The sequence below is a fragment of the Rhea americana genome, unplaced genomic scaffold (genome assembly GCF_003343005.1).
Source record: "Rhea americana isolate MKP2758 unplaced genomic scaffold, rheAme1 scaffold_46, whole genome shotgun sequence".
NCBI classification, from domain to species: domain Eukaryota; kingdom Metazoa; phylum Chordata; class Aves; order Rheiformes; family Rheidae; genus Rhea; species Rhea americana.
This window is the reverse complement of record NW_028186601.1, coordinates 1852297-1880105: the sequence shown is the minus strand read 5'-3', so window position 1 is coordinate 1880105 and position 27809 is coordinate 1852297. Positions and strand designations below refer to the sequence as shown.

General features: G+C 35.6%; 1 protein-coding gene across 2 annotated transcripts in view; it reads left to right on the top strand.

Moving 5' to 3' along the window:
• ASXL3 (ASXL transcriptional regulator 3) overlaps positions 1-27809 on the top strand; it is a 73017-nt gene that overhangs the window by 2086 nt on the left and 43122 nt on the right. The window contains exons 1-5 of one of the 2 annotated variants that reach the window (XM_085316283.1): positions 12052-12925; positions 13945-14322; positions 21810-21927; positions 22838-22957; positions 26932-27095. In XM_085316283.1, coding sequence (XP_085172409.1) covers positions 14221-14322; positions 21810-21927; positions 22838-22957; positions 26932-27095 — 504 coding nt within the window. In that variant the 5' untranslated portion in view covers positions 12052-12925; positions 13945-14220. Of the gene's footprint in view, positions 1-9054; positions 9177-12051; positions 12926-13944; positions 14323-21809; positions 21928-22837; positions 22958-26931; positions 27096-27809 lie in introns of those variants that run through there. The other variant, XM_085316282.1, reaches the window with a different exon arrangement.

Below are 27809 nucleotides of genomic sequence, written 5' to 3'. Positions count from 1 at the left end.
GACAACCTTAGAAATCAGATATTTTTATTTTTGAGAGGTAATAATTGCACATAAAGAAAACATAGTACTTAAATCACCTAAAATGACTTGCAAGTAATAGTGATTATTATTATTATTATTATTATTATTATTATTATTGATATACTGCTATAATGCTTATAAAGCAAATGTTTATACCACAGTCAAACTTTTCAGGGTTATATACCACTGAAATAAACCTTTTCTTGTACCACTCTTCTATTCTGCCTACCCTCTTGGAAGCTGTCCCACTACTGGACTGTAGTCTACTGTTTTGGATCACTTTGTGTATAGTGAGAGGATGTCCTATTTATAACTAGGACATGAAAAGACCCAGTTCAGATCTGTTCTGCAGTTCTGCTGCAGACTTCCTTTTTGATCTTGGATGACTTACTTAGCTTCTGTGCTATAGCTCTACAAGACTGATACTGCTATTTCAGTATTGCTCTCTATCAGTGTTGAAAAATTACAAAATACCAGTGATCTCAGTAACAGAATTACCTATGATAGGTTGTTGTGAATCTAGTGGTGAAGCATATGAAGCCCAATGAAAATACAAAAGTCATGAATTATTAAATGATTCTGCTTCTCCATTTTATTTCATATGTTTTTGAGTTAAGCAGACTGTACACGTGTAGTGTTTTTATGCTTATGTAGTAGATGCTGTATGTATGATTGAATATATATATATTTGTAGTTCTTTGCAAGTCTTCTCTGATACTCAAACAACTTGTTTGTGCAAACTTCCTAAGTCAGAGGAAGAATCCAGCAGTGTAAAGGAGTGCAAATGCAGTTATAGATAGGAAAGTAGAAGTTGAAGTTACTAAATAAACAAAAATCAGCAAAAAAATGGTAATTATTTATGAATGTTAGGATGTCAATAAGGATGCCAGGCCAGAAGTATAAAATTGGTGAGTTTTGTTTGGATGAGGTTGCATGCTATTTTTGAATTTTACAGTGATGAAAAAAATATTCCAGCATTTATAGGGATATAAGAGAGCAACTGTTAAAATTAAGCATTTTTATATTATTTGGGGTAGAGCAATAATTTGCACTTAGATTCCCTTTAAAGCTGAGAGTATTCCCTAGCATTTCATCTTTAACAAGTCTTGGAAAACTGTGATATTTTTAACTTTTTGAAAAGAAAAAATAAGATTTTTTTATGCATATATCATGCAATTGGTGTATTTAAAAAGAGTAAATGAGATCACAGTAGTGAGTTTATGTAACATATAAAGGCTGATGCTGAGTGTGATCAATACAGAATTGAAGATGACGTAGCTTGCATCTACCAACTGATACAGAATATGATTTTGTCAAACATGTTTGGTAATAGCTTTTCTTGACGGTAAAAGTTTGATTGATAAAGGTAACTGTTGACATATATTTAGAATTCTGTAAGGCATTTGATTTGCAGTGCATTATGCTTAGCTTAAAAATAGCACCATGCTCAATCAATGCACCTGGTCTTAAATGGATTAAAAACTACAAACTATTAGATCTGCAAAGGAGTAGGAATCATCATCCAAAGTAGGTATGTCTGCTGTTCTCTTGAGGGATGTGATTTGCCCCCTTTTCATTCAATATGCTTTTGAAAAGTATAAAATCCTTCCTGTTTAAATGTATTGACGAAGTAGTAAATAATAACGTTGAGAATTCTCTTGATTACCCTGGTAAATGATTACATTTGAACAACAAAAATTTGATTACAAGTTAAAGTAAAGAAAACAGATCATATGTGCAGTGTATGTATATATATTCAGTAAACTGAATCTGAAAAGCACTTAAGGATCACAGTGGAAAGTGAATTGAACATGAATGAGATGCTTTCACTAATTAGTTCAGTGCGATTCTTGGACTATAACTCTGCTAATATTGATTTAAGAATATAGGCACCATTTTTCCTTTGGGTATAGCATTAATTAAATGATTACTAGTGTATTGCATTCATTATAGCTGTAAGAAAGAATTAAGAAAAATAGTTAAGGATTTAGAAAAGAGATATAAAAACTTCTAAATTAACAAAGAGCTCCCTTGCTCTGAGAAATTTAAGAGATCCAGGCTAGCTGGTGTACCAAAGATAAGGAGGTGACTTGATCAGTTTGTAAATACTTGAGAAAAGGTATTTCTATAGGAAATATTTGGTCTAGCAGATCAAATCTAACAAGATCTCCTATCAGGTTCGCTTTTCAGATTAAAACTTATTTTTTCACCCTCAAGAAAGTATTCTCCATCATAAAAATAACATTTGATTCAGAACAAGAATCGCTTCTCTGATTTGTGCTTTAGAAAAGGTCAGTATTTGAGACTGCTTCCTCTCAGCTTTAAAATCTGTAATACATATAAAGATGGACGTTGTTTGCACACTGTGTGCTTAATTGCTTCATTGATTGAATTTTTATTTGCTCTTGTTTGTACTCTGGTAGACTCTCGAAGTTCCAGCTCTGATGGAGGGATTAGATGTCAAGAGCAATTGTTCAGCAATGATCTAAAAAAGTATTGCTTTTAAGTTAGCTGGAAGCAGAGGATGAGACTGTAACAGATGAACTTCAGCAACAGCCTCGCTGTCTGTGGGCTCTGAATAATAGTCTTCAGCTTTCTAAGTAAAAAGTCCCAGCTGACAGTCAAACAGAGAAGAATTACGTTATTCASCAGCAGGCACAACTGAACATTTATTAGCAAAATAATATAAAAATTCCTCATAGTTATAAACACTTGACTTGTTGAAAGCTGTTAATGCACACTAGTATTACTAAACTGATAACTGGAATACCCGTACCTGAGGATTTGGCAGATGCGGTACAGAAATCTGTCTTTCTTCACCTTCTTCCCAAACCATATGTTAAAGAAACTCTTCATGTTACAGTTGATCCTGTTTAGAATACGGTTTCTACAGAAGCTCAGTAACAGTCTTTTTATAAATTTAATTTCACTCAAAAACAGAGGTAGTATGTAAAGATGCAGTCAGTAAGAAAGGTATTAAAATCCCAATTACTGTTGTCTGGGGAAATGATGGCTATAAATCCTTTTGCCCATCAATAGAATGTTCTGTTGTCAAAAACACTGGTCCCCGGGGTTTCTGAAACCAGGGGTAATTCATCAGCTACGGAAAGCAGTTGATTAAAAATTGTCTTCACGCTAGCCAGTGGAATGTACAATGATCTAATTGTGGAGGAGGCAGCAACTCCTATTGCAGTGTGCCTTCCCTTCCCATCCCAATCCAAACATAGGTCGTGAAGTTTGCCCAAATATGAGTAATATAATTTCCCCTTGAGAAACTGTGGTTTCCAGCACTTCCTAAAACTGGAAGTTCTTCAGTTRCGAAAATGAAGCGGCCAAATTCATTTCTTATGCAGTTTTCTTAGAGGTAATAGACGTAATGCGAGATGATAGAGGATCAGATTCATGCTGAATCCTGAAATTTTGCCTTTGTAACTGCTGTGCTTTTGAATTCCTTGTGCTTTTTGGACTAATAAGCCACAGAAATAAGTCCTGTAGTGAGGAATGAATATTCACTATTGCTTGAAAGCTGAATCCACATTTAGATATCCAGTTCYTGTCCAAGAATAGAATTTCTAGCAGTTTGGGGAAACCTGGCATTCTTAGCATATTTTCTCTTGGATGTGATAGTGGATGATTCTRCTGAATGTGTGTGGTGTACACGGCAACATCTGTATGCATGATAGGTTCTTCTTAAGCAGAAGCAGGTGGTAGAGTTGCCTGAACGTATTGAGACCTGGCTAACACATCAGAAGGAGAGACTTAGCTTTTGTTTATTTCTTTTCTTTTTCCCATCACGCTGCAAATATCTATAAAATAAACATACTGTAGCCAAGATCAAGTTTAATTTCCATTTGTTTCATTGCTACTGAAGGGTAGTAGTAAGAATGAGGAGATACTATAGAGCTTGAGGGAAGAGATCCTTCTCATCTGCTATTTTTGCAGTACAGTAATGGGGCCTAAGGAATTGGTGGCTTAGTGATGATAGATGATATTTTAGTGGAAAATGTTGACTTCTTTTGGCATAAGGAGTCACGGTTTTCCAGTTTGTTTGGGCTCAAAAGTACACTGAGGGTATGATGTGATTCAGTAGGAGCTACCATCCTGGTGATGTATTTGATGTCTTTTCCCCTAAATACAATTGAATGTTACTTGTCATTTCACAGTGCTAGTATTTACTTTCAAAAAGAATATCACAGTCACAATATTGCCCTTGATATGTGCGTCTGTTTTTGCGTTGCATTGGTGAACTTGTACAATTAACTAACTCCCCAACTGGTTTTAGTTTTCAAAAGCTGATGGCAACAGTCAAGTTCTGAATTGTTTGGAATTTGCAAGTTGGGCTCTAGAGATCAAAAAGTGATTTAAGTGAATTACTTGGTACATCTGTGTTGGCAAACCATGACCATTTATGTCAATATAAGTATAGATCGGTGTCACCCAGAGAAAATACTGAATTTTATGGATATTTTAGAGAGAGATTTTGTATGTATGTTTTCCTAAGGCAGTTCTCTGTGTAGTTTCATACCTCGAGTGTGCATACATTTTATGCTTGAGATGCACTATAGTCTTTAGCATATGGTAACAATATTAATTTATGTTTTGTAATGTGGCCATTAGTAAACAATGCTTCTATTCTGCTGTGGTTTCTGTAACAAAGAAGGAAGTGAACTGCTGTTGATTTTACTCGTTTGATTTTAAATCAATATGGTCTGGCTGAAATCAGAATTAATCGTGCTATTTATTTTGGGRAAATAATCTCCTTAAAGCACTCCAGGAGCTTTTCTGTCTGTCTAGTTACATATATCTGTTTATTCCTAATAACTTTCAGTGGCAGTGAGACAGAATAATTTTAAGTTATATTCTTATAAAAAATATTTCTTTGGATAAACGTGTTTTAATATATTCTGCATAACCTCTTTTTTGGGAGGTGAAGGTAAAAACTAATATAAAATTACTGAGATATGCAATACAATTCAAAACTAAAAGATACCTTTGCTGATTTTTTATAAATCATAATTTTCTGCAAAAATTACCAATACTAGTCTTGGGGAAATGGGCAACAGAGAAGGTGTTTTTTTAAAAGAAGGTTGGCAAAGATGTTTTTATCGTGCTCCTTTTGCCAAGTAATTTTAATTCTATCATTCATGTTAACACTTTCTAAAAACTCACTAAGGAGGTCTTATCTTCAGAAATCCAGCTGCTCTTCTAGCTCATAACCTAACACTTTATGGTTTAATAGTTCCTTTTTGCTTTTATTCCTTCACTGAGTTCTGGCCCTTGGAGAAGTTGATTTAAAGAATGGTGCTAGTTGTTCTCCACTAAATGGAGTTGCTTCCTGTAAGTTTAATATAGCTCTCATTCTCTTTTTCTACCATGGCGATAATAGTAAGTCCTCTTATTTGTTACCCAAGTATTTTTCCTTAATCTGTTGCGTTCTTTCGGAGTTCTTTTCCTCCTTAGCATTCAGTTTATTTTTTTGCACTGGTTTCTGATTAACATCTTCAAGAGGACAAGAATCTGATAAAATTTGTGCATGTTCAGTGCTCATGGTTCCTGCTTTCCAAAGTTGTGCATGTGTACCGAGACCATTAATTCTTCCGGAATTTGTTTTCTTATTGCTATGTTCTTTGTTTTTTTGTAGTAGAACTGCATATTCCACATGCCTTGGGTTTTTTTCACAAGGACCATCAATGTTCCCTTCAAACACTGACACATTTGTCTATCATAATTTCCCTTATTTCATTTTTGTCTCGTTCAGAGGAAAGCAGTTGGACCCTATCCATATAAATGAACAAATAAATAAAATACAATTTTCTATGGTCACAATCATTGTAGAATACTGAGATTTTGATTTAACAGGATAGATCAATTTAAATCACTAAGAAAAAAAAAGCTTGCTTTAAGACATAAATCTATTCGTTATTTTGAATTTGTATTTAATTTCCTAAAGAAATATTGATTCATATTGTTTTATAAACAATACATATTTTTATTTGCCACTAAATAAAGCCTGTATATCAATTTTGGTATTTCTTTTTGCTAACAAGAGAATGGCCTGTAACTAGSCTCTTAACCAATTATATAAGTTAACATAATGTATTCACATTTTTAATGTTTGTATCTGGTATTGTTGAAAAATAGTGGTGTAGCATATTTACTAGATGGTTAGGTTTGTACCTGTGATTGAAATGGGAATTTAATTGAAACATGGAAATACCAGTATTTAAAATATCTTCTTACTATTTTAAGCTACAAGATATATGAAGGAATATATTTATTATGAACAAAATTTTTTTAAAGCAAATATAATTTTTCATTAATAAATGAAACTGATTTTCTCTAATCACTATATCCTTTAGAATTTTTAAGCAGTAGATTTCAGCCTCATGTACCTATTTCTTTAATCACAAGCAACAGGAARATGCAAGACATTTTGTCCTTCACTTGCTATTTTTTTTCAAAACTCTAAATGAACATTGGTTGCGCTAAACTGAACCAGTTTACAGTGTAACTCCTCCTGTACTTGCAGAAGTGATTACATTATGGATAGCTGCTTTATTATTTCAGCAGGTTTTAGTTCCAGTTGCTTCACCAATTAGATCGATCCCTTTTCCTTGGTTTAACTTCTTTGTCAAATTTTAATGAAACAGAGGCAAAAGAAACCAAAACACTGATAATATTATTTCTATTTAATATCAAAGTAATGATCGAAAGAACGGTATAGCCTGGAACATGTCATAATTTCACATTTAAATTTAAGGGTTTATTATTGAAAGAAAAATGAATGCAAGCACAAATTAATGTAAAACTATTTTTATTTTCATTCCTGTGTTATTTCTGAGTTTGACATTAACATTTACAGTGTTGAGCATCATCAGTTAGTATTACCCTACCTCTCTCCATGACAAACCTTATCACAAAAGTGAATGGGGAGACTTTGGAGTAATGCCCTAAAACAGAGCCATGAAAATCAGAAATTCTCATTTGAAAAAGAAGGTTATAGGAGTCCCAGTCATCCTGGAGAGCAGAAATACATTCTTCTTGACAGCTCATGTTGTAACTTGTCTTAGGAAGGACAGTTAACCATGTAACAGTTTCCAATCTTTAGCCATTTTTAAATTTGTTCTGTTCTAATCTCCTTGGCTTTGGGCTTTGTGTGCTCAAAATAGTTCTGCTTTTCTTTTGGTTCTTTGACTCTCAGACTATGCCAGAAAACATAGTAAAAACAAAAAAAAATCTCTTTAAAAGAAGAGATAAAATAGAAGCTGGGTAATTTAGAATGTTAAGTTTTTATTTTGGTGTAGGTGTTTTTGATCTCAGGAGCTTAGCTATTGCAGTGATTTAGAATATATAAACTAGATACTGTTTGTCTTCTGCTGACACTTTACTGCTCCTTTAAGATGTCTTTTTTGATAGTGAGTTTTACTTGTCATATGGAAAAGACTGTTCCAAACCAGGTGATAGTGCAAGCTCAGAACCTCTTTTATGTTTCAGCTTCTATTTTGTCTATTTTGACAAAAGCTTTGAATGTCAGGGAAAAAAGTGACGAATGTTTTTATAAATTGTGTGACAAAACTGGCTTTGTCTTATCTACTGATGAAAATTCTTAATCTAATCTGAGAATTATGTTGACACAATRCATTGTGAGGTAGAGATTAATGATTTATTCTTTCAACATGGAAACAAAGATTTAATATGTTATCATGTGCATCTTTTGCTGGCCCTTAGTTATTGACGGTTAAATTGTCTCACAAATACAAAGAAAAAGCCATTAAAATATTTATTCTGTGAAGCACTTCTGAAAACAAAAGAATCTGAATGGTCTTTCAGTTGTCTGCTCATCTGATTGCAGGATGGGAGGAGAAAAACAGGCAAACAGAAACATAGAGCTGAAATTATTTTTGGCACATRTCTGTGCAACTTGCTTTGAGATTCTTCAAACTGCTTTGAGATAGATGTGTTAACTATAGCAAATCCTCGAAAACCATATACAGTTACATAGCATTTTAAGGAAAGTGTGTCAACATGCAAAACAGCTTTGAGCAGTGTACTGGAAGACAGGTTTGGATTGAGTCAGCAGAAGAGAACGGGTGAAAACTGTGCAATATTTGGATCCATGTTAATGCTATTTTAGCTTGACTGTCTTAAAACTCTAGTAAGAATAATAATAATAAAAGGCTTTAGGGGTGGAAAGATTTTTACAGTCTTTTTACAATCTTTTTAGTCAAGCTTGATGACTACCAAGATTAATAGGATCCTGCAGCTATTTTCATAGGTTTATATCTGTTAAATAAAGCTGTGTTTTTAAAAGCGATTAATCACATTTCCTTTCATTTTTCATCAAGAGACTTTCTCAGATAACATGTATTCACGAGGGTGTTTAAAGCAAGTACTGTAGTATTTACTCATTAAAACATGTATTATTGAAAAGGCTGACAAATAGCAGTGTATAGTGCCTGAGACCAGGATTCCTCTTTGCAGGCTATTCCAGTCCACCGGTTAAACAGGAGAGTGTGTGTTCTTAGTTTTACCAAGAAGTGCTTATAAAATAGATTAGTCTGACTCCAAAGAAGCCATTACAATCTGTTACAAWGTTACATATTTATAAATATTTGTGCAACACAGGTCATCAGTGTCTCTTATATAAATACACCTTTAGACACATAATAATCCATTTAAAATGTCATGGGGAGGAAGATAATTTTTGTCTAGCTTCTGTGTGAAAACCACAGATAATCTATTTCAGTTACCTTTCAGGACCTGAAAGGCAAAATCTGCAAGGCCCCCAGAACTGCACAGAAAGGGTCTGATGAGGTGCAATATTTGTGAAGCAATGCATTTATTTAGAACATGGCTAGTTTCTCAGCTCATTTGCACCTCAGGATTAGTTGAATTTCTTAGAGCTGGTTTTTTGTTTTCCAGGTGCTGAGCATTTTTCTTTGTTCAGGACTCTCCAAGATATATAGGAAAGATAATCCCATAACAGTATTCTTTTTTTTTTTTTTTTTTTTTTTTTTTTTTCTTTTTATAAAGTTTGCCCAAAGCAGCCATCTGAAGAAATGTCTTCCAATCGTGATTTGAGCCTTACTAATGCACCGGTGCAAAGCAAGCTAGTATCTTCCTTCCAGCAGCACACAAAGAAAGCACTTAAACAGGTAAGCTTGTGTTGACTGATAATGAGTTGGCTTTTCATTGCCATGTGTCCCATATTATATGAACAAGAATTCAGCAGAATTTCAAGGTGTTTCTGGTTTTTTTTTTTTACTGATAGTACAGTCCTGCCATTTACTGTATTTTTGAGGGGGTTTTTTTAAATGTTTTTCAAGTAAGCAGAATTGTTTCTGTTGCCACATCCTCAATTTTCTAATGTAAGCATTCGTGTTGCAAATTTTAGGTTAGGCTAAAAAAAGAATAAGAATTTTGGAAGAAATACAGTTAGGTAAGATTCTGGGTATGTTTGCTGTTCAGTTTTTCTGTGTGATCTGTTCAGTAAAATGTTTTTACGCACCATAGCTGACACTGCAGTGTATAAACCGGAGGCAGAGAGGAGGGGAAGTGGAGGAGGAAGGAGAGGGCGAGGTTGAGTGAGCTATGATTTTAAATGGTTTAGGTTACACAATAAATAGTAAAGCCTGGCAAAAATACCTTAAGAATTCCAACTCGGATACTACCTGAAAGCATAACAATGTGAAAACTATATTTCTAACAGTACCAGATTAGCTCAGTTTACAACAGATGAAAAAAGCTAAAAAACAGTCATTCTAAAAAAAATCTGCCACCTCTCAATTTTCAATATGTAGAAATTATTTCAGACTTACAAAGACTGTGAAAAATGACATGCAACTTTTCTAAAATTTTAGTATAATGAGATGATGTTGCTTTAATTTTTCTCCTAACTGTTCTCTTGAGTATGTTTAACTGAGGTATAGTATTACACAGGATATGTTACTGCAGAGTTGTTGAATTAGGCTTCAGTTAAGCAGAGCCTGTCCACATCTCTTTGTCAAAACATTTAAGTATTTATGCTTAATTTTTCATGTAGTTTGAGTTTAAATGTACTAAAATTAATAGACCTCAATCATTCACATAACCTTATCTTATACTTAGAGGCTTTGAGGACTGGGGAGAACTGTTAAATTAGGGTTTYGGGTCTGTTTAGTCAGGAAACTGAGCAGTGAGCAAAAAGCAGCTCACTGTGTGGATGGTTGTGAAAAAGATGTGCAACTTTTTAGAAACTTTTTCTTCTATGTGCATCTTTTGTACTATGTGAGCTTTCTTGGGGGGGGGAGGGAGCAGGGAAAGGGGGAAGGGAGGAGGGAAAAAAACAAAACCACTTAAGTTTGAACTTGTATAAACTGTTTAAACTCTTAMGACTTATAATTTGTCACTTAGCAGCTGTATAGCACAGAGAATAATTAAAAAATGGCAAACTAATCAAAGTAGCTTAATTAATATACAAAGTCATAACAATGATGGGAATCTGAAAACATTCCCTAGGGCAGTAGGGTTAGATGAACATCAGAGAATTAAGTAATCAATATTAAGAAATCAGTTATAATTAAGTAGATGGTAATTAGATATTGTACTTCAGGTTATGACATTATTATTACAGCTCTCAGTAAAATGTTTTTTCTATGAACAATATTTTRTAAATGGACATTTGTATCACAGAGTAGTATGAATGCATTTATTATTCATTTAATAATAATGCAATATAATAATATAGAGATAAATAACAATAGTGTTTGATAATAATATAATAACAATATAATGATGTTATTATGCACGTTGCAGATTTGAGTTGGTATTGTAAGTCTTGTAGCAAAGGTGAATAGATTTTAACAGTGATTTGATTTATAAAATCACTGTTGGAATTTTATTCTTCATTCCACTCTCCAGTCTTTCTATTGCTTTTGTGGATACACAATACATGAGATTTGTATAAAGAAGAGCCTGTAGTACCTGAATACACAAAAAGGTTTAAACAGTTGTATGCAGTACTCCTCCAAGTGATACTAACTTACTGGTTCTGTTCTAAAGTAACAGAAGATGAGCCACAATCATGCTCTSGGCAACAAATGTTTACACTGTATAAATGTGTGTATATTGTGTGTATGTCATAATGGGCTCCTCCTGTTAYGCTATTGTTTTTTTTTTCTATTACTAAACAACTCTCACAGATTGAAGACTTACAGTCTTTCAACCRTTCTTCTATTCAATTTATTTAAAAACAGTAACTTCATATAATTAACTTGATCTTGTGTGTATTTGTCTTTTAATCCATTAAAATTAAAATGAGAGGCAAGTTGATAGTGTGAAGATCTGAGATTGAAGAGCTGAGCTAGAATGAGAAGATTTTCTCTGGTGTTTATGTGATTTGTTAACTCTAGTTATATGTCATTCTGTTTAAAATATTACACGCTGGATTTATGTATGGTTTGAGTTTTAAAAAATTCTAGAGGTATTTCTGAGTTTAGATCAAAAGGCAAAAGATAATCTCACATTTTCCTTTAATAATCCAGGTTTTTAGGTGTTCTCMTGAAGCAAATTGGTCACAATGTTGCATTTCTTGAGCTGAGCTTAGACGAAAGGGTGTTTTCTGAGCCCTGGCTCTTGGTCTTGACTTTTCTCAGGTGGCACTGGGACTGGGGTACTCTGCAGGGCCTGGGGGGGAAGGGGCGGTTGCCATTCCAGGGGACTCTCAAAAGCTCTGTGTCACAGTTCAGACCACTTCTCCTCACCTTCCAAAGGCAGGCTGCTGTTTTAGTCTGGGAACTTTCTAGTCTCACCACCTTCCCTAGAGTCCCTGTTGAGCACAAAGGTTTTGAGCATTTCATCAGTGAAGATAYTTCATTTTTCATTTTTGAGGGAGTTTCAGTTTTACTCTTCAATAGTATCTGAGTGTAAAGTACAACAAGTATCTCCCATTTGTGRGTGTTTAGACAGAAAAGTCTATGCTGTACCTTTTATGCTTGGCTATCTAATGGTAGATTTGAAATATTTCTGTTTCCCTTTTGCTTTTGGGAGTGAGTGGATATGTGTCCCCAGCTATTTCTTATCCAGTACTTTGGGAAAGAGGTGTATGGCATGCTGTCACTCCCATCAGTACTGATCAGTTCCATACTGGTTTGCCTCATTTTCACACTTGAAAGTTTTGACATGTAGACCCATGTAAGGACATCTTCCCAGGAAAGTACTGAACTACACCTGCGTCTACTAGCAGTCGTACATGGTCACAGTCTTGTGTGAATTATTCTTGCTCTGGACAAGGCTAACTCAAGTATGGAAATCAAGTCATGGCATAGTATCTACCCTGCCCTTCTCTGGTCAATTTCTGTTCCATTGACTTGAGGTGATACTTTTTTTTGGAAGTCTTCTCTATGTACAGATTGGGCTGTATCTATCAAGATRTTCTTGGAAGACATTCTTGTTTCTCAGAAGAAATGATTATACCTGCAAACTGGCCTCATGTAGGTAACACTGAGCATGTGTGAAAATCCAGGACCTTGAGGTGGTATTAGTGCCTGGTGGACTCTGATAGCCGAGTATAGGAGCATCTTGTCCATCAGTGTACCAGTTGTTTCCTGGGGCAGTGCCAAGAAAGAAAAACAACTTGAAGATGCAATGTAACGATGTCTGGGATGATAGTAGACCTTCCAGACATGGAAGAAAAGCCTGCCTCACTTTTGGCACTTGGAATCAGCACCAAGATGGGTACCCATAAATATTCTTTTGAGAGAAGAGAAGGACACTTCCATTCAGACTCAGAATCTGAATACAGACCAGGACATGTCTGAGACTGTGCTGGGCATCCAGATCTCTTTGTAGAGACAGAAACTCCAGAGACAGCAGCCAAGTGGGTTTGGGAGGAGAGAAGCTCAGGAAATAAGGGAATCTACACAAGGTATGTTATTGCTGCTGTTTTGTTTTGTTTTTTTCCTATTTTGGGCTTTGTCTGCATGCTTGGTGGCTGGGTTCATATATGTGCCACTATTTTATTCATAAAGTGGGTAGATGCAGTCTTTCATGGACAAGGARGGCATCCATGCATATGATTTGTTCATGTAGCAGAAGTGGCAACTTCATGCCCCTTTTTTTCAGTGGAAGCTGCAAAAACCCACACAGTAAGAGACCTATAGGCAAGTTATACTTTGACTGATGAGTTGATTTTGAATTACAGGACACTAGATCTGTACAGCTCCATAAGCATTTCAGGCTGACTTTATAGCACAACCATGATTATTAGAAACCAGCCTACAAGCTGAAGGTGCAGAAGGTTAAATTTCAGAGCATAGTGGCAAACTGTGTAATTTAGCACTAACATGCCCAAATTTGCAGGACTAGTTTGTCAAGGATTTGTTTGCTTGCTTTTTAAGGCCAAAGCTGTCGTGAGTGCCTGCGTCAGCGCTGAAGGTAGAATCCTGAACTCCCTTGATGCTGGCGTGGATTTGCTTTCCTTTCTTCAGCTCACATGCACTGCTTCTCTTGCTATGAGAGAAGAACAAGAGCAAACCCACCAGTCTTTGTGTTCCCCCCCCACACTCATTCTGTTAGGACTTCTTCCCATCACTACAATCAGATGTGAGTTATCTTGAAACACTTTGCTGTCCATAGTAATCCATTGCTTATTTGCAGTGTAGTTTCTGTCCTTTTGACTCCAGCAAGGAACTACTCACTCATATATTGTGATATAAGTATCCTGTGTGCCAGCCCTCCTTTCCCTTCTCTTCTGCCAAAGAAATAAAGGTGACAGATCGTGATGATTATGTCCTTATCACTTACAGCTTGAGCACAGGGTGTCTTCCTGAAAGACTTTGAAATTCCAGTATGAACTAAGAGGTATTTCTTGTACTGAGTTCCTTGGTGTAGAGAGTTTGATTATCTCAGTGTCTCTGTTAACCATTTTCTTATGTTTCATTTCAGATACTACAAGTTTACCAAGTCTATAGTCAGAGAATTGCAGCTCTCTAGCTGAAGACTTCAGTTGGACATCTGGCAACATAACTGATGATTTTTGACAATTTTTCCTGTCAGCAAATGGAAAACAAGAAAGGCATGTTGCTTTTTGATTTCTAGAGAGACATGGGAAGAGACAATGGAATTTACAAGATACATTCAGGAAAATGGAAGTTTGAAGATGATAAACTAAACTGATTTTCTGATTGCCAAGACAAGTCTAGGCTAAAGGACAGAGAAACCATGCCAAGGAGACTACATAATATTGAAAAGAAGCTGGAAGAGCAAGAGTTCCCGCAGGAGCTCTTCAGGGAGTACTTGAATAGTCCGAAGGCAGGCTGCACGGTATGTCCCTCTAAGGGTCCCTATGCATGGGCAGCACATACCAGCTGCTCAACACAGTGCTTTGGTAAGACTCAAGACAATATTTATGGGACTTTCTTCTGGGTCATCTCCATGGTCCTCAGAGAAGCCCTTGTTTGTGCTGGAAAGAAAAGGGGCAGGAATCCGCCTGATCCCTATATTCTTTCTTTGTGTACTGTTTTTTAATAATTAACTGTCAGTTACTGGGGGGGGTCTGTTTGTTTGTTTTCCCTCTGGGGTTGTTTGCATAACATGCTTTTTTGCAGTTGTCCTGCATGTTTTCTGTTCTAATAAACATGGGTTTCAGAATTTCTTACTCTGAGAAATAACTAAGAAATTTTTTTAACGACTTCAGAACACTGCTGTGTTGAAACATAGATGCCCCTTAGCTTCACTTTAGGGCGGTGTTCCTCACCTAAAATGTATCCTGGCATGAACGTTACYTTTGGTTGAATATGCCATCTTTAGATAGTGGAATCTTCTTCCCAAACAGGGATTGAAAGATCTTTCTCTTAGTTCTGTTATGTAGATGCTGTTGCTGGTTCAAAGTCTCAGACATTCAAGTTGATGGTAGTGGTCTACTTCTAAACATTACACTTGTCTGATAATATTTCTCTTGAAGTAACTACTTGAGATGGATTGGTTGTTACTGTTGTATTAATGACACATATCATCACTGTAGATGAGAACCCCATTTTGCTGGGCTCTTCATAGTGGTCAGTCTTTTTGCATTATGTTACAAAGTGATTTTTCCGTGTTCTAGCAGTGCGTCTCTAAGTGACTGTCTTCTTCTGGACCATGTGAAAGTCTAGGTTTTGATCTGAGTAGTCCATAGCCTGTAAAATTATACCCAGGTGAGAATGAATTTTACTTCAATTTTGAAGTGTTTCCTAGAAATGGCTGCCATTTTCAGAGAAAGGCAGGAGTTGAAATAGCTCATAGCGATTCAGGGCTCTATGAAGCCCCCTACAAAATGCTGACAAGCAGTTGCCTGAGAATGTGGTTCTGGGAACTGTTGGGTAGGTCTCCAGAGGGCCATCTACAGGGTGTATAAGCATGTGGCAGAACTCCAGCTGAAACAGGATTTCTGGCATAGGAGCAGTACACTCTGACTACTTACACTGGTGCAATATTAATTCATGCCATGTTTTCTGAACGATGGGATTTTTTTTTGCTGGAGAATGGTAATCTAGTGTTGTAGCTCCCCTGTAGACTTTGCAACCTGTGCAGAGTKTGCTTGCAAATTTGACTTAAAGGAAAACATTGATTACTGTCTTAAGATTTTGTATTGCATTACTATCTTTATTTTTAGTTTGTTTTAAGTGTGTTTTAAACTGAGAAACAGATTTCCGCATAAAAGCACTTTTCAAATGATTGATATTATTAGTTTAATGCTGTGCAAACAATTTAAAAACAAAAAGCTCTTCTCTTTTTCGGAAAAAAAAAAGTATCACTGAGTCAATGCATATGCAATCTTCATTCCCATTCACGTGCAAGTCTGAGCAGGAGTTTTCTTGTCTTTCTCTCTTGTTTCTACTATTGAGAAAGCAACAAAAAGGTTTATAGCATTTATAGTAATCTGCAGCAGTTGTAGCTGTGAATGCACTGCTGTAYGCCCTATAGAAGATGGTGCTGACTTGCAGGTGCACAGACACTCACATAAATTCACATGCTCTTTATGTCCATCTCTGCACCAAAAATATCAAGTACTTTATGTTGGTTAATACAAAGACAAATGTTCAGTTGTTCATATATACTGTAGTTACATTTAAACAGCCTGACCACTGCTGAGGCTGCATTTTGTCACCCAGAGAACAAGTATGTGTCAAAAAAATATCTTTGTTCCAAAAATATAAATAGATGTGTCACAGGGTAAGGGAGTGACATGGACAAGAATAGGCATGTATTTTAAAAGTTATCTAACAAAGTTTAAAAATACAACCTAGATTTCCAAACTTCCATCTTGGTATTCTAGCASTAGATTATTCTTGATCTCCAAATTTTCAGTTTTATACATGTGGCACCAATACTGTGCGTTTGATCCACAAGTCTGACTGAAAGTAAATTAAGTGGTTCTATGCTTTGGAAATGGTACTTTGTGTTTTGCAGTTGTTTCCATGAGAGGTCTTTATTACTGTGTTAATCTTACATTTGCATGTTTACAACTGAGTATTTTTAATGTATGTTAAATATAAGAAGTGGTGGCATCCTGAGAATAATGTGTTTGTTCTTCATGATTTGTAGTGCTTACTCTTTTGTTTTAACTGCTCAATATACCCATGAAACAGGTTGCCACTGAGATTGTAATTTAATAGAGACGTGGGAATTAAAGCCTTCCTTAATTTTGCTAGCAAAATGAGGGTGAAAAAGAGGACAAAGACTGAATTTTATGATGGTGTTAAATGAATCAGTGATAAACTATAAATCTGTTTCATCTCTGCCAATTCAAGATCCATGACCATAATGTAGAGTTGTTATTTATTTTGTGCAATAGACTTTTCTCAGTGTATCATAGATCTTGTTTTTCACATGGCAGAACAGAAGAATTCCGTAGCTTTACATTTCTGATCCATAATGTGTGAAATTTCAAAGGTTATGTTTCATGATATGAGTTTCAGAATTTGACATTTATGGAACAAATAGAAATCTGGGACGATGTTGCCGAATGCAACCAAGTGTTACATRTCTTTGTTGCTAATAACTTAATTTTTAACATTCAAGCATGTCATGCATTTAAACTCAAATGAAAGTGGTTTTCTACGTTAATGGTTTGTCTGTATGCTGCATTGTTTCATTATGAAATGAAAAGATGTAGGAAAAGAAAAATAATTAAAAAGAAATCCTGCACAGCAGTAAGATAAGAACATAGAGCTTGACATTTTGCTTTGGGGGCTTAGACAGAATCTAATGCATTATTTTGGGCATGTGTTTTTCCCCTTTTCTCAGTTACCTTTTAGTTTATATTGCTTTCTTTATTCTACTTCAAGGCAGATCTTTTTTTTATTCTTAATGAAGAGAGTCTGCCATTTTACCACATCAGTGAAAAAAAAAATGTCTTTCCTATGTTGAAGTCAACTAAATATGAAAGGACTGTTCTGAAGAACAGACAATGGCACTCATGAAACCCCAGCAGACTGTTGCACAATGGGGACATAAACTCTCCCCAAAAGAGGAGAGACTTGCCCTTATGACCTCTTCTTAAAAATCAGCTTGGAATTAGAATATTACTGCTAATGCATCTTTTTTCTTTTGCCGTATATCCTCAGAGTTTGTCTCTTCTTAATACTCATATTTTTGTGTTAGTTTGAGTTCTTTGGATGCAAATGGGTTGGTGATAGGTTACTTACTGTTTTCAGCAATAAAAATAATTCCTTTAAACAAATTAATTATGCCAGACCCTGTATAATGACCATGGCAATGTTATTCAACAGATGGTCACAGATTCTGTTTTATGAATAGGAATGTTGGGAGTTTTTCATGTTCATTATGTACAAGAGATTCACAGATGTACTTTGAGAATTTGCTTGTGAAAAGCTGGACGTAAGTAATTTTAAGAAAATTTTAATGTTTAACTTGCATGCCACATGAACTTTCATTTTCTTTCACTCCCTTATTTATGTGCTGTGCAGACAGAACGGTAGTAATGTTTTACAGATTACTTTAACAGTGATCAGTTCTTCTAGGAATTTACAGCTTGCAGCTTTTTTTAACTTAAGCATTTACCACAAAGTAATTGAATACATTTGAGACATAATCATAGAAGTTCATCTTGTTTAAGAAAAAATACATTTTATGGAAGCTATTATACATGCTATATATGTTTCTATCTTGCTTTACATAGTAAAAATGATTATGATATGGCAGAAACATTGGCTTTTTCTTGCAGATCCATAGGCAGCCCATATAGGAGGTTGTATATCTAAATATGCATGAGATGCAATAGGTTGTGTCTGTAAAAGATGCAGATGTAGTTTTGTGTTAGTTACTGTCTCTGTATCCACAATGAGACCCAGAACTGTTTTTCTTTGGAATAAGTTATCAAATTTCTCATTTTCTTCAGTGCTTATTACAAGTTTGACTCATCTACTTTGTGTTTATTCCTTTCACCCAAAGAGCTAAACCTAGAGATTTATCTGATAATGGTGACTAGGAAAGTACTAAATTAGCTTGGTACACTAAAACCTCAATACAGCAGAGCATTAAGTGTGTGTTTCACTTTGAGTAATCCCATTGACTTTCAAGCTAAGCAGAATTAATCTTGGGCTACAAGATTCTTGTCTCATCCTACAGTAGTCTTGTATCCTAAAATTAATACCCCTCAGGCTAAGTGCAGAGGAGTTATATATTCCTCCACAGCAGCAACTGCTCACAGTGCCCTTGGTTTATACTTAACTCCTTCTGGTRTTTGACTTTGCTAGAAACTGGACTTCAGTCTGCAATTTCTTGGTTGCTCCTAGTGTTTTCTTGCAGAGACTTGTCTATCCTAGATTGTAGACTTGCAGCTTTGAATTAGAGTTATAAAAATGCAATGGTGATTAGCTGGAAACAGTATCTCCCATTGGAGAGGGTGAGTCAGCAAAATCTCAGCCTTCTCTACGCTACATATCAGGGGTTAGACTATTTAATTGATATTTCAATACCCTTCTCCCCGGCCTCATGTCTTTCCTTTGATAAAAAGATGGAGGGGCACAGGGAAGATTATTTGTCTATTTGCTGGACACAGCATGTTTTATTGGCACTTTGTGTTAAAACTTGGGCATAGTTTTCAATGCCACGTTGTTTTAAAAAGTGTTCGTCCTCAGCCTGTCTTTTTGCTCTCCACATGTATGCATCCTTCCTATCAGTTGGAGTCGTGCTGTACAAGCTGAATTTTGCACCAAACACTGGGGCCCGCATGGTGATCTGCTCCTTGTGTTGTTGCAAAAATGGAGATGGGCAGAGGGACCAGCAGTGGAATAATGACTGTTAGGAAAAAAAAAAAGAAAGAAAGAAACAGAAAGAAACCTTCAAAGCAAAAGTGTGTCCAAGGGGAATGTCCTCTTTAGGGTTGATTCTTGCATATTGAGGTGCTTACCCTATTGCTGAGCCTGTCTAGCTCAGGRGTGGGCTGTGCCACCAAGTAAATCATTCTAGTAGCAGTGTTCTCCAGCTTCCGGCAATTTTCCCTGATTTGTGGCTCTGAGCATTTGTTGTGGCAGCAGTGGGATGAGCGTTCATGTCCAGGAGAGCCACACTACATAGAGTTACTGCTCTGTGGGCATCGTGTGCCCTGGGCTTCCTGAAAGTGCCAGATCTGTTATGCCCGTGTGCTTCAGGTCCACCACATGTGGCCCTTCTGTAACTTGGAAAAAGGTAAGTGGTTCACCTGACAATGTACCTCTGCCCTCGCTCCAGCAGAGAGCGTGTGAGGAATGCACACCTAAGATGCAGAAACACTGACTACCTGTTGTTGAGGGTACACCAGTTCTGACCTGCATTCGTGGCAGTAGAGTCTGAAGCACTGATAATCAASTGTGAAGCTTTTCAAAGAGCTCACCTTTGTTGCAGTGGCTGTATAGATCACCAAAATGGTATTTCCGTAAGATGCTGGCAACAAAGTTATGACCTCTCGTGGGGCTGGAGTGGTCTTGAGAAGCCGTTTTCTAGAAAGAGGCTAAATTTTAGACTGAGAGAACGTGGGGCATCATTTGGGCACCTACTCATTTGTCTGGGAGGGATAGCGCTCAGGATTTGTATTTCGGCTCTTTGCAGTTCATCATGCAGATCAGGCTGTGCAGCACAGCAGCACAATGTCTGGGTTGTGGTTGCATGGGCATACTGATACCACACAGCTTGCCTCTCTTTTCAGTTAATTTTTAATGGACTATTTGTTACTGTTGCCTTACTATTGAATAAAGGTAACCTGGTTTGACGTTTAACTTGGCAGGACTGTGCACTGAGCAACATTTTTGGTAATTTGGGGTACTATTTGAGAAATTTTAGTGTTTTGGAATTTTGTGCCCACAAGTTTGACTGTCATTTCCCAAAAGCAATATGAAATTTCCATCTCAAAAATGAATGAAATGCAGGTTGTTTTTCATTGCTTTGTGCTTGCTGCTTTGGTTACGTGCAGATCTGATCAGCCTGTTCTCTGGGTTTGATTTCAAATGTTGTAATTTGCTTTTTATTGCACAGTGTTTATGTGTCTTTTAAGAAGTGTACTGTAAAAGGGGTTAATTGATGAAATAGCTTTTGTGTGGCTTGCTGTATTTTATATTGTAAAGTGTGTTATTTAGAAAAATAGAGTGATATCGATTTATTTTTTCCAGAGGGTTTTTTTGACTTAGCTATGTGAACATTTTGGAAAGATATTACAGATTAATTGAAGTTACCAACTAAAACTTGTAAGTCACTGGCCATTCATACTCATAAAACTACAGGGATCTTTCATATCAAATACGTTCCTTATTGGTATAGTACCGCTTTAATAAATCCCCCTAAAGACCGTTACACAAATCATAGCTATAAAAAGAGAGTGTATAGTAAGATTAGAGAAAAATAGACAGGAGGATGTAAGAGATCAGTATTAAGCCCAACTCATTCTGATTTGTTCCAGAGTTTTAATGCTTGCAAATTTATTAATTGGCAAGTATTCATATTTGTATATCTTAAGATTTTTGAATCAGGTATCATTTTCCATATAAAACAGTCTACCAGGTATTTACTATTTCTAAGCTTTAAATATTTTGCATTACATTATCAGCCTGTATTCAATCTGTTTATGAAACACAAAGCATTCCCATTTGTAGAGCTTTATTTTTGTATCATTTTTCCCCAGATTTGCCAGAACACCATCATGTTCGTGTTCTGAAGGTTAATGCCCAAAGTCAAGCAGACAGAAGCCAAGTGCTGCAAGGTTTCCAAGATTAGGACTGATTCCCTTCACAAAAATAAATGATTCCTGCCATGTTCAGTGATTTTGTGCAGCACTACTCACGACTGAGTGAGTGCATCAATACTGTAGTCCTTACATGCTGTACATACTGATGACACTCTGTGTTAACTTGATTGACTGAGCAGTATACTGGAGAGGATGCACCTGCAAGAGATATGCAGACATATATTTTTATTCTGGTTTTGAAACATTTATTTTACATTTCTTTTTACTTGGAAGTCTTAGTTGCAAATTCCATGGGTTGTCATGTTGTGCTGCTAAGGTAGAGCAAACAGTTATATGCTGCTTTGTTGTCAAAACTGTATTGGAAAATGATCTAAGGTGCATCTTCTTTCTCTTTATAACCAAAAGCCTGATTTTATATTTTAAAGGAAAATGACATAAAGGGGACGAGTGTGAAGTCTGGCAAATCAGTGGCTATGTAAATTATACTTATTTTAAGAGATTAAGTTTAATGGTAGAGAAATGTCTCATGCAATTCATTTATAAGCAGTATTTTTTGTTACATTTTTATGTTTTGTTATCATTTTTGTAGGCTTTAAGACAACAGCAGAAAAGAAGAAATGGAGTCTCAATGATGGTAAACAAGACTGTTCCTCGTGTTGTTTTGACACCATTAAAGGTGTCTGATGAGCAGTCGGATTCACCTTCAGGTAAACAGCTAAAGGACCGTTTGAAAAATCAGTTCTAGTCACAGAGCCTTCCTGTGAATCAGATATGCAGCAGAGAGAATTTGGAACTGCTGAAAATAATAATTCCATTGTGGCTTTGTTTATCATCCTTATTTTCTTATCAAATCTGGTGACTCAAGGATGGAGATTTTTCTTTAATTTTAATGAAGAACTGAAGACATAATAAAGTGACAATTGATAGTAGCAGCAGCTTTAAAGGAATGCAAAGTAACATTTTGTTGGGCTCTGAAACTCTAATAGAGGACCACATGCTGGTATTCAGTGCCATAAAAAGAGCAGGAAAAAAGGCAAGCTTTTCTATGAGTGTGAATTTGTCTCAATTCTGTGTTGCAATACTGGGATTCTTTTGTTAGCTTTTCTTGTTCTGGTACTATTCTTACCACCACAGCATAACCCTTTGAACCTTTAGTTCTGATTGTTAAGTTACTGCATTTTAAGAGATTCCTACATCTGTATTTAACACAGATTGACAATTGGGTTTCCAGGCATCTCTCTCTTATGAAAGTTATTTCACAAAGAAATACTCTTTTTTTTCTCCTTTAGATTGCTTCAGTGCCCCCATAACTTAGTGTTTAAATTATTTTTAAAGATATCTCGTGGGCATTATAGGAAAACATTATTTTTATTAGATCAGTGAACATTTTTATTGACTGCAATGTTCAGTAAACTTTAGTTTTCACAGCTTAATTGATTTATTGAGCTTTTACTTCCATTTCCTCTGGCGATGAGGAATTAAATTGTAACCAGAAAATTGTGACTTTTCAGCCAGTAGATGTCAATTTTTTAATAATCCTCTTTGTTTTGTTTACAGTAGGGGGAGGATAGGAAGTACATCAGTTTCACATTTTGGATTTTTGTTTTTTTTCCTAAGGATCTGAATCTAAAAATGGTGAAGCAGACGGTTCTGATAAAGAGATGAAAAATGGGCAAAAATCTCCAACTGGAAAACAAACAAGCCAGCACTTAAAAAGGTTAAAAAAATCTGGTTTAGGTGAGTAAAATTAAAATAACAATCTTATTTTTTATTGCAATATTGGTATTTTTATAAACTCTGTGTCTTTTCAGAAGTTTTATGTGTGGCCTTCTCAAACTCAGGAGTTGGCTCTTTCTTCAGAAAGCATCTTTCTTTCTGTCTTGCAAAATCCATAGGGTTTACTTTCCCAGGGTGCTTTTCTGTCATTGCTTTTTAAAGTTTGACAGACCTAAGTTCCTGTAGCCAGATTAGTCATTTAGCAGTTAGCTTCTGATTGCTTCATTATGCTATTGTTTTAAACTAGCAAATATTCTTTCTTCCTGTTATGTATATTTTTATTCCCAAAGAGGATAACATATTTTCTTACGTATGTGTTGTATCTCATCACCCTTTTTTCTWCGTTTACATTACTCCATGTCATACTGAGTACTGACATTATCATTTTTGGTTCATTTTCTTTGTTTGGCTTGTTTCTTCAAATGTATCCTTAATTATTTTTAAGCTTTCTCTCTAGAGATGTAAAATAAAATTTATGTTTTTTTTATTTTCCACATTTTTCAGYAAGATTCATGGATGATAATCTGTAATTAATAACAAATTTTCTCTGAAGAGATGATAAGAGTAAATTCTTAATAGCTCCATGTGTTATGCCGATTTTCTTGCTCTGCATGGAATATAATTGGAAATCTTCCCTCAGGAATAGAAAATGTAGTGTTCACTCAGACTCTTGTCTCAGCTAAGCAAAGCAGAATAATTATATAATTATTTCTTTATCTTTACAAAGGAATTTTTGCATTCAGCAGACTGCTGAATCATTTAGAGAAATATTTCACAATGTGACCAAGCTGGAAAAATTAGCAAAAAATATTTTATAGTGATTGGATAACCCTAAAAATTACTTAACATCTTTCTCTGTGGTGGTAAGATTTTTTTCTCTTTAGTAGTGACCTGACCATGTCATATTTTTTACATAACAATTCTGTAAAATAAATTGWAGACACTTTATTTGCTAAATACATAGCTTGTTTTAAAATCTGCTATAACCAGTTTCTGGTGAACTGTTCGATTCAAGCTTTATTATTTTCCAGCCTCTCATATGTAATCTTTCTACGGATTGTCCATCAGTCTCTGAGAGACAGCTACTATTCTGTGTTAATCAAATGACATTATCCAAACCGGAAAATATTCCTTCAGTGTTACAGCTTCTGTCATGCAAAGATGAGTCCAATTCTAGATGATTTCCTGKAACTTTTCTCTTGCTTTGATTGAGATACATATTTTGTTATATCCATTCTTCCCCATGCTTCGATATCTCATCAACTTTAGGCCTCTGATACCATATATAGAGCAGATGCATTAGATATTTTGTATATTTTTGAAGAAATGATCCCCCAGCCTTTTGGGGCACCATCAGGACTTGGATGACTGGAGATTTGTTTAAGGTTTAAATGTCTCTGTTGGTGTACCTGCTGAAATGCTTGCTTTAGGACATAGTACTCGTGGAGATACTAACAGAACAGTTGTTGAGCATCCTTGAGAATTGATCCGGGATCCGTAAGTCAGTTCCATTGTTTAATTATCTGAGACCTGCAGCAAAGGTCCTAAAACTGCAACTAATATGTGCCTTAGAAAGGGTACAGGGGACAGAATTTGCTGTTCTTCTGAAGAGATTTTGGTTTTTTTTTAAGTATAGCTATTATATGCAGCCTCAGTGAGCTACTGGCCTATTATCCTGGGAAGAGTATRCATTATTTCTCAAGCAATTTCCTCCACAGGAAATTCTTCTGTAGTAGCCTGTAGTACTGGTAGGAGGTCAAATAAATCAGCAAATGTGTAAGTTAGGCTCATAGAATTAGACATGAGTTTCTGATATTGTCTTGGGCTCTTCACATTATCAAGATACCTCCCACTAAAAGACGTTACTGACTGTAGTCTCACATTTTGTTTTATTTTTGAATATCTGGATGTTATGTGCAAAATGTTTTTATTTCCACAGAGTGTGATGTATTAGTTGGGTAAAAATTGTCACTTGAATTTGGAGTCACCTAGATGATGAGGGTTTGTATTCTGCATTGATTAAAGAAAGGAATATATATATGTATATGCATTAGAATTAGATACATCATACTACTTGTGTTACACTTGGGGATTGTGTTCTTTCTGCATTTATATTTAGTGGGTGGAACAGATGGTGAGGACAGTTTATTGCGATGTACTCATTAAAATGAGCACTTCTTCCACACAATTGTCCTTTATAGTAGTGCATTCATTTGTTTGTAGTGGAGTCTTTGCCATATTGAAATATAGTATGTTGGAAATATATGATGGAAAAGGTTATATTTTGCTGAATGCAACGTAATCCTTGTCTCATTCGGTTAGTACTGTCTGCTAAAAGTAGCAAGAAATTGCAGGAATGTTTCTAGAAAGCTGTGACTGAGAGGGAGCTTGCAAAATTGACAAATTTGATGCAGTTTCTTTCATTTGTATGTTTTGTGGGATGTCATAACCTTTCAGGGAAGACCACACTACAGCCTACTACGAAATCTAAAACATAGTTCCGTTATTTTTGTTCATGTTACTGTCAAGTATTTTTTAGTATTTGAGGAGTCCTTATTAGCAGTATACCCAAACTCCTCTATTTGCAAAATGTATCTGTTCTTCTTGAATCAGTTTGAAATTTGCTGAAAGATTCAGTGGGAATGCCAAGTATATCAATTCATAGAGGTARAATATTTTATCCAATAGCTTTGTTAGAGATTCGGCAGGAGTTTGTACAGACCAAAACCTGGAGGGATTAGAACTTTTCAGGTTGTCTCTGAAACCTGTATCACTGACTTCTTCTGTTTTCAGACTGTGGATGCAGTATTATAATTTGTTAAGACTGGAAGGAACAAAGGATTGTAACAGCATGTATATACCCTGGAGCAGGGAGCAGAAGTTGATTGCTTTTTAAGGGGCTTTTAAAAGTATTTTTTAAATATTATCATAGAAATAATAAAAAAATGGAGCCAGAAGGGACCTCCAGTGGTCATCCAGACTGTTTGTCAGTCCTAAGGCAAGATCAATTATACATCTGTCATTCCTGRCAGATATTTGTCTAACCTATTCTTAAAGATTTCCAGTGATGAACACTAATGCCTCCCTAGGTGATCTAGTCCAGTGTTCCCTTATTCTAGGTAGTTGAAAGCTTTCTTTTTCCAGTATCTAACACAAATATTTATTGCTGTTTAGGAGTTTTCCTATTCACTGTGGACAGTCAGAATACATTGCTCTTTACCACTGTGCATCAACCTTCTGTGAATTTTTCTTTGCCCCTCCTGAGTCGTCTTTATTTTAAGCATATCCAGTTTTATAATTTTTCTCACAATGTTTCCTAGAGCTCTAAAAATTCTTGCTGCTGTCTTCCATGTGTTGATCATTTTAGATCATAGATTTTTATGCAAATTCAGAAAAATACATGTTTTCAAACAAATTTATACATTAAATATTCTCATCTCTGTGATCACTGTCTATTCAAACAGGTAGTTCTTAGCAGGTGCTATGTAACAAGCTAGGTAGGCTATAGTGCACTGCAGATGCAGAACACAAAAGAGTCTGTGTAATGATTCATTTCCACCAGCCTCATCAAGCAGCCTTTTGCTTAGAAATAGATGCTTACAATTATGTTGATGAAATGACAGGAAGATTTTCTTCTGCTGCTGAGTTGGGAAGCTGAGTTGAGAGAAACTTACTTCCAGCTCTTGAGCTGGAAGTAAGAATATGTCAGTTACAATGTTGAAGGAATGTGGATCCTGTAAAAGCTCCAAAGCTCAAATACAGGGAATATAAAATAATCTGTTAGAATCCTAGAAAAGGCTATATTCCCATTCTCAGAGTACTATTTCTCTGGAGCTTATTGTATTATACAAAAAATACAAAATATTAAAATAACTATTGCTCCTATTCTCTTCCTTTATTTATGTTTAAAGTCACTTTTTGTTTATTTTTTCCAGGACATTTGAAATGGACCAAAGCTGAGGAYATTGACATAGAAACACCAGGATCTATTCTAGTGAACACTAACCTGAGGGCTTTAATAAATAAACATACCTTTGCTTCTTTACCTCAGCATTTTCAACAATACCTCCTGCTTTTGCTTCCAGAGGTAGACAGGCAGGTAAGTAGAAACTATATTTATTTCTGTACTTAATGAGACTTTTTAACAGTGTGTTTACATAGGCTGACTTCTTTGACTTGCAGTTTTTCTAAAAAAAATAGGAAGAAAACATCTGTGGTTTCTTAAGTAAAGCTCTCAGAGGTAGAATGACTGTAAAATTTGTCTTTGCCTTGACCAGCTCCTGCTTCCTTRTGGCCTTTGTCTCTTCTCCGTTCTTTCTGAAAAGTGTGCAGCTCCGTGATTTGTCATACTGGCAACTGGCCAGCAAACTGTCCTAACTTGCTGAATCTCTTAATCAGTTTCTCTACATACAGTGTTGAAGATAAACTTCAAAATTCTCATCTTCAAGCTTTAGTTACATAGAGTTTCCTTTCATGTGTTGTCTTCCTGGGCAGTCCACAAGTACTGTCCAAATCAATATTAGTTCTTTTGGCTTTTTCTCTTCCTCCCCTTTTATGTATGCCTGCCTATGTATTTACTGAGATCCAGTGCACTGAGTTCATTCACTCATAACTTTTGTAAGGAACTTCCTGTGCAAAGCTCGTAAATGTAGACTCATATTGCTAGTTAATCAGCTCAGTTGAGGAAAATGATTCTGAGAGTGGCAAGGTAGAAATAAAAGTATTAAATTCAATTTTATCCTGTTTCCAGCAATGTTTAGTCCTTTCTGCATTTATTGTTTCTATCCTCCTTAGAGCAAGAAAAGTCTCTCTG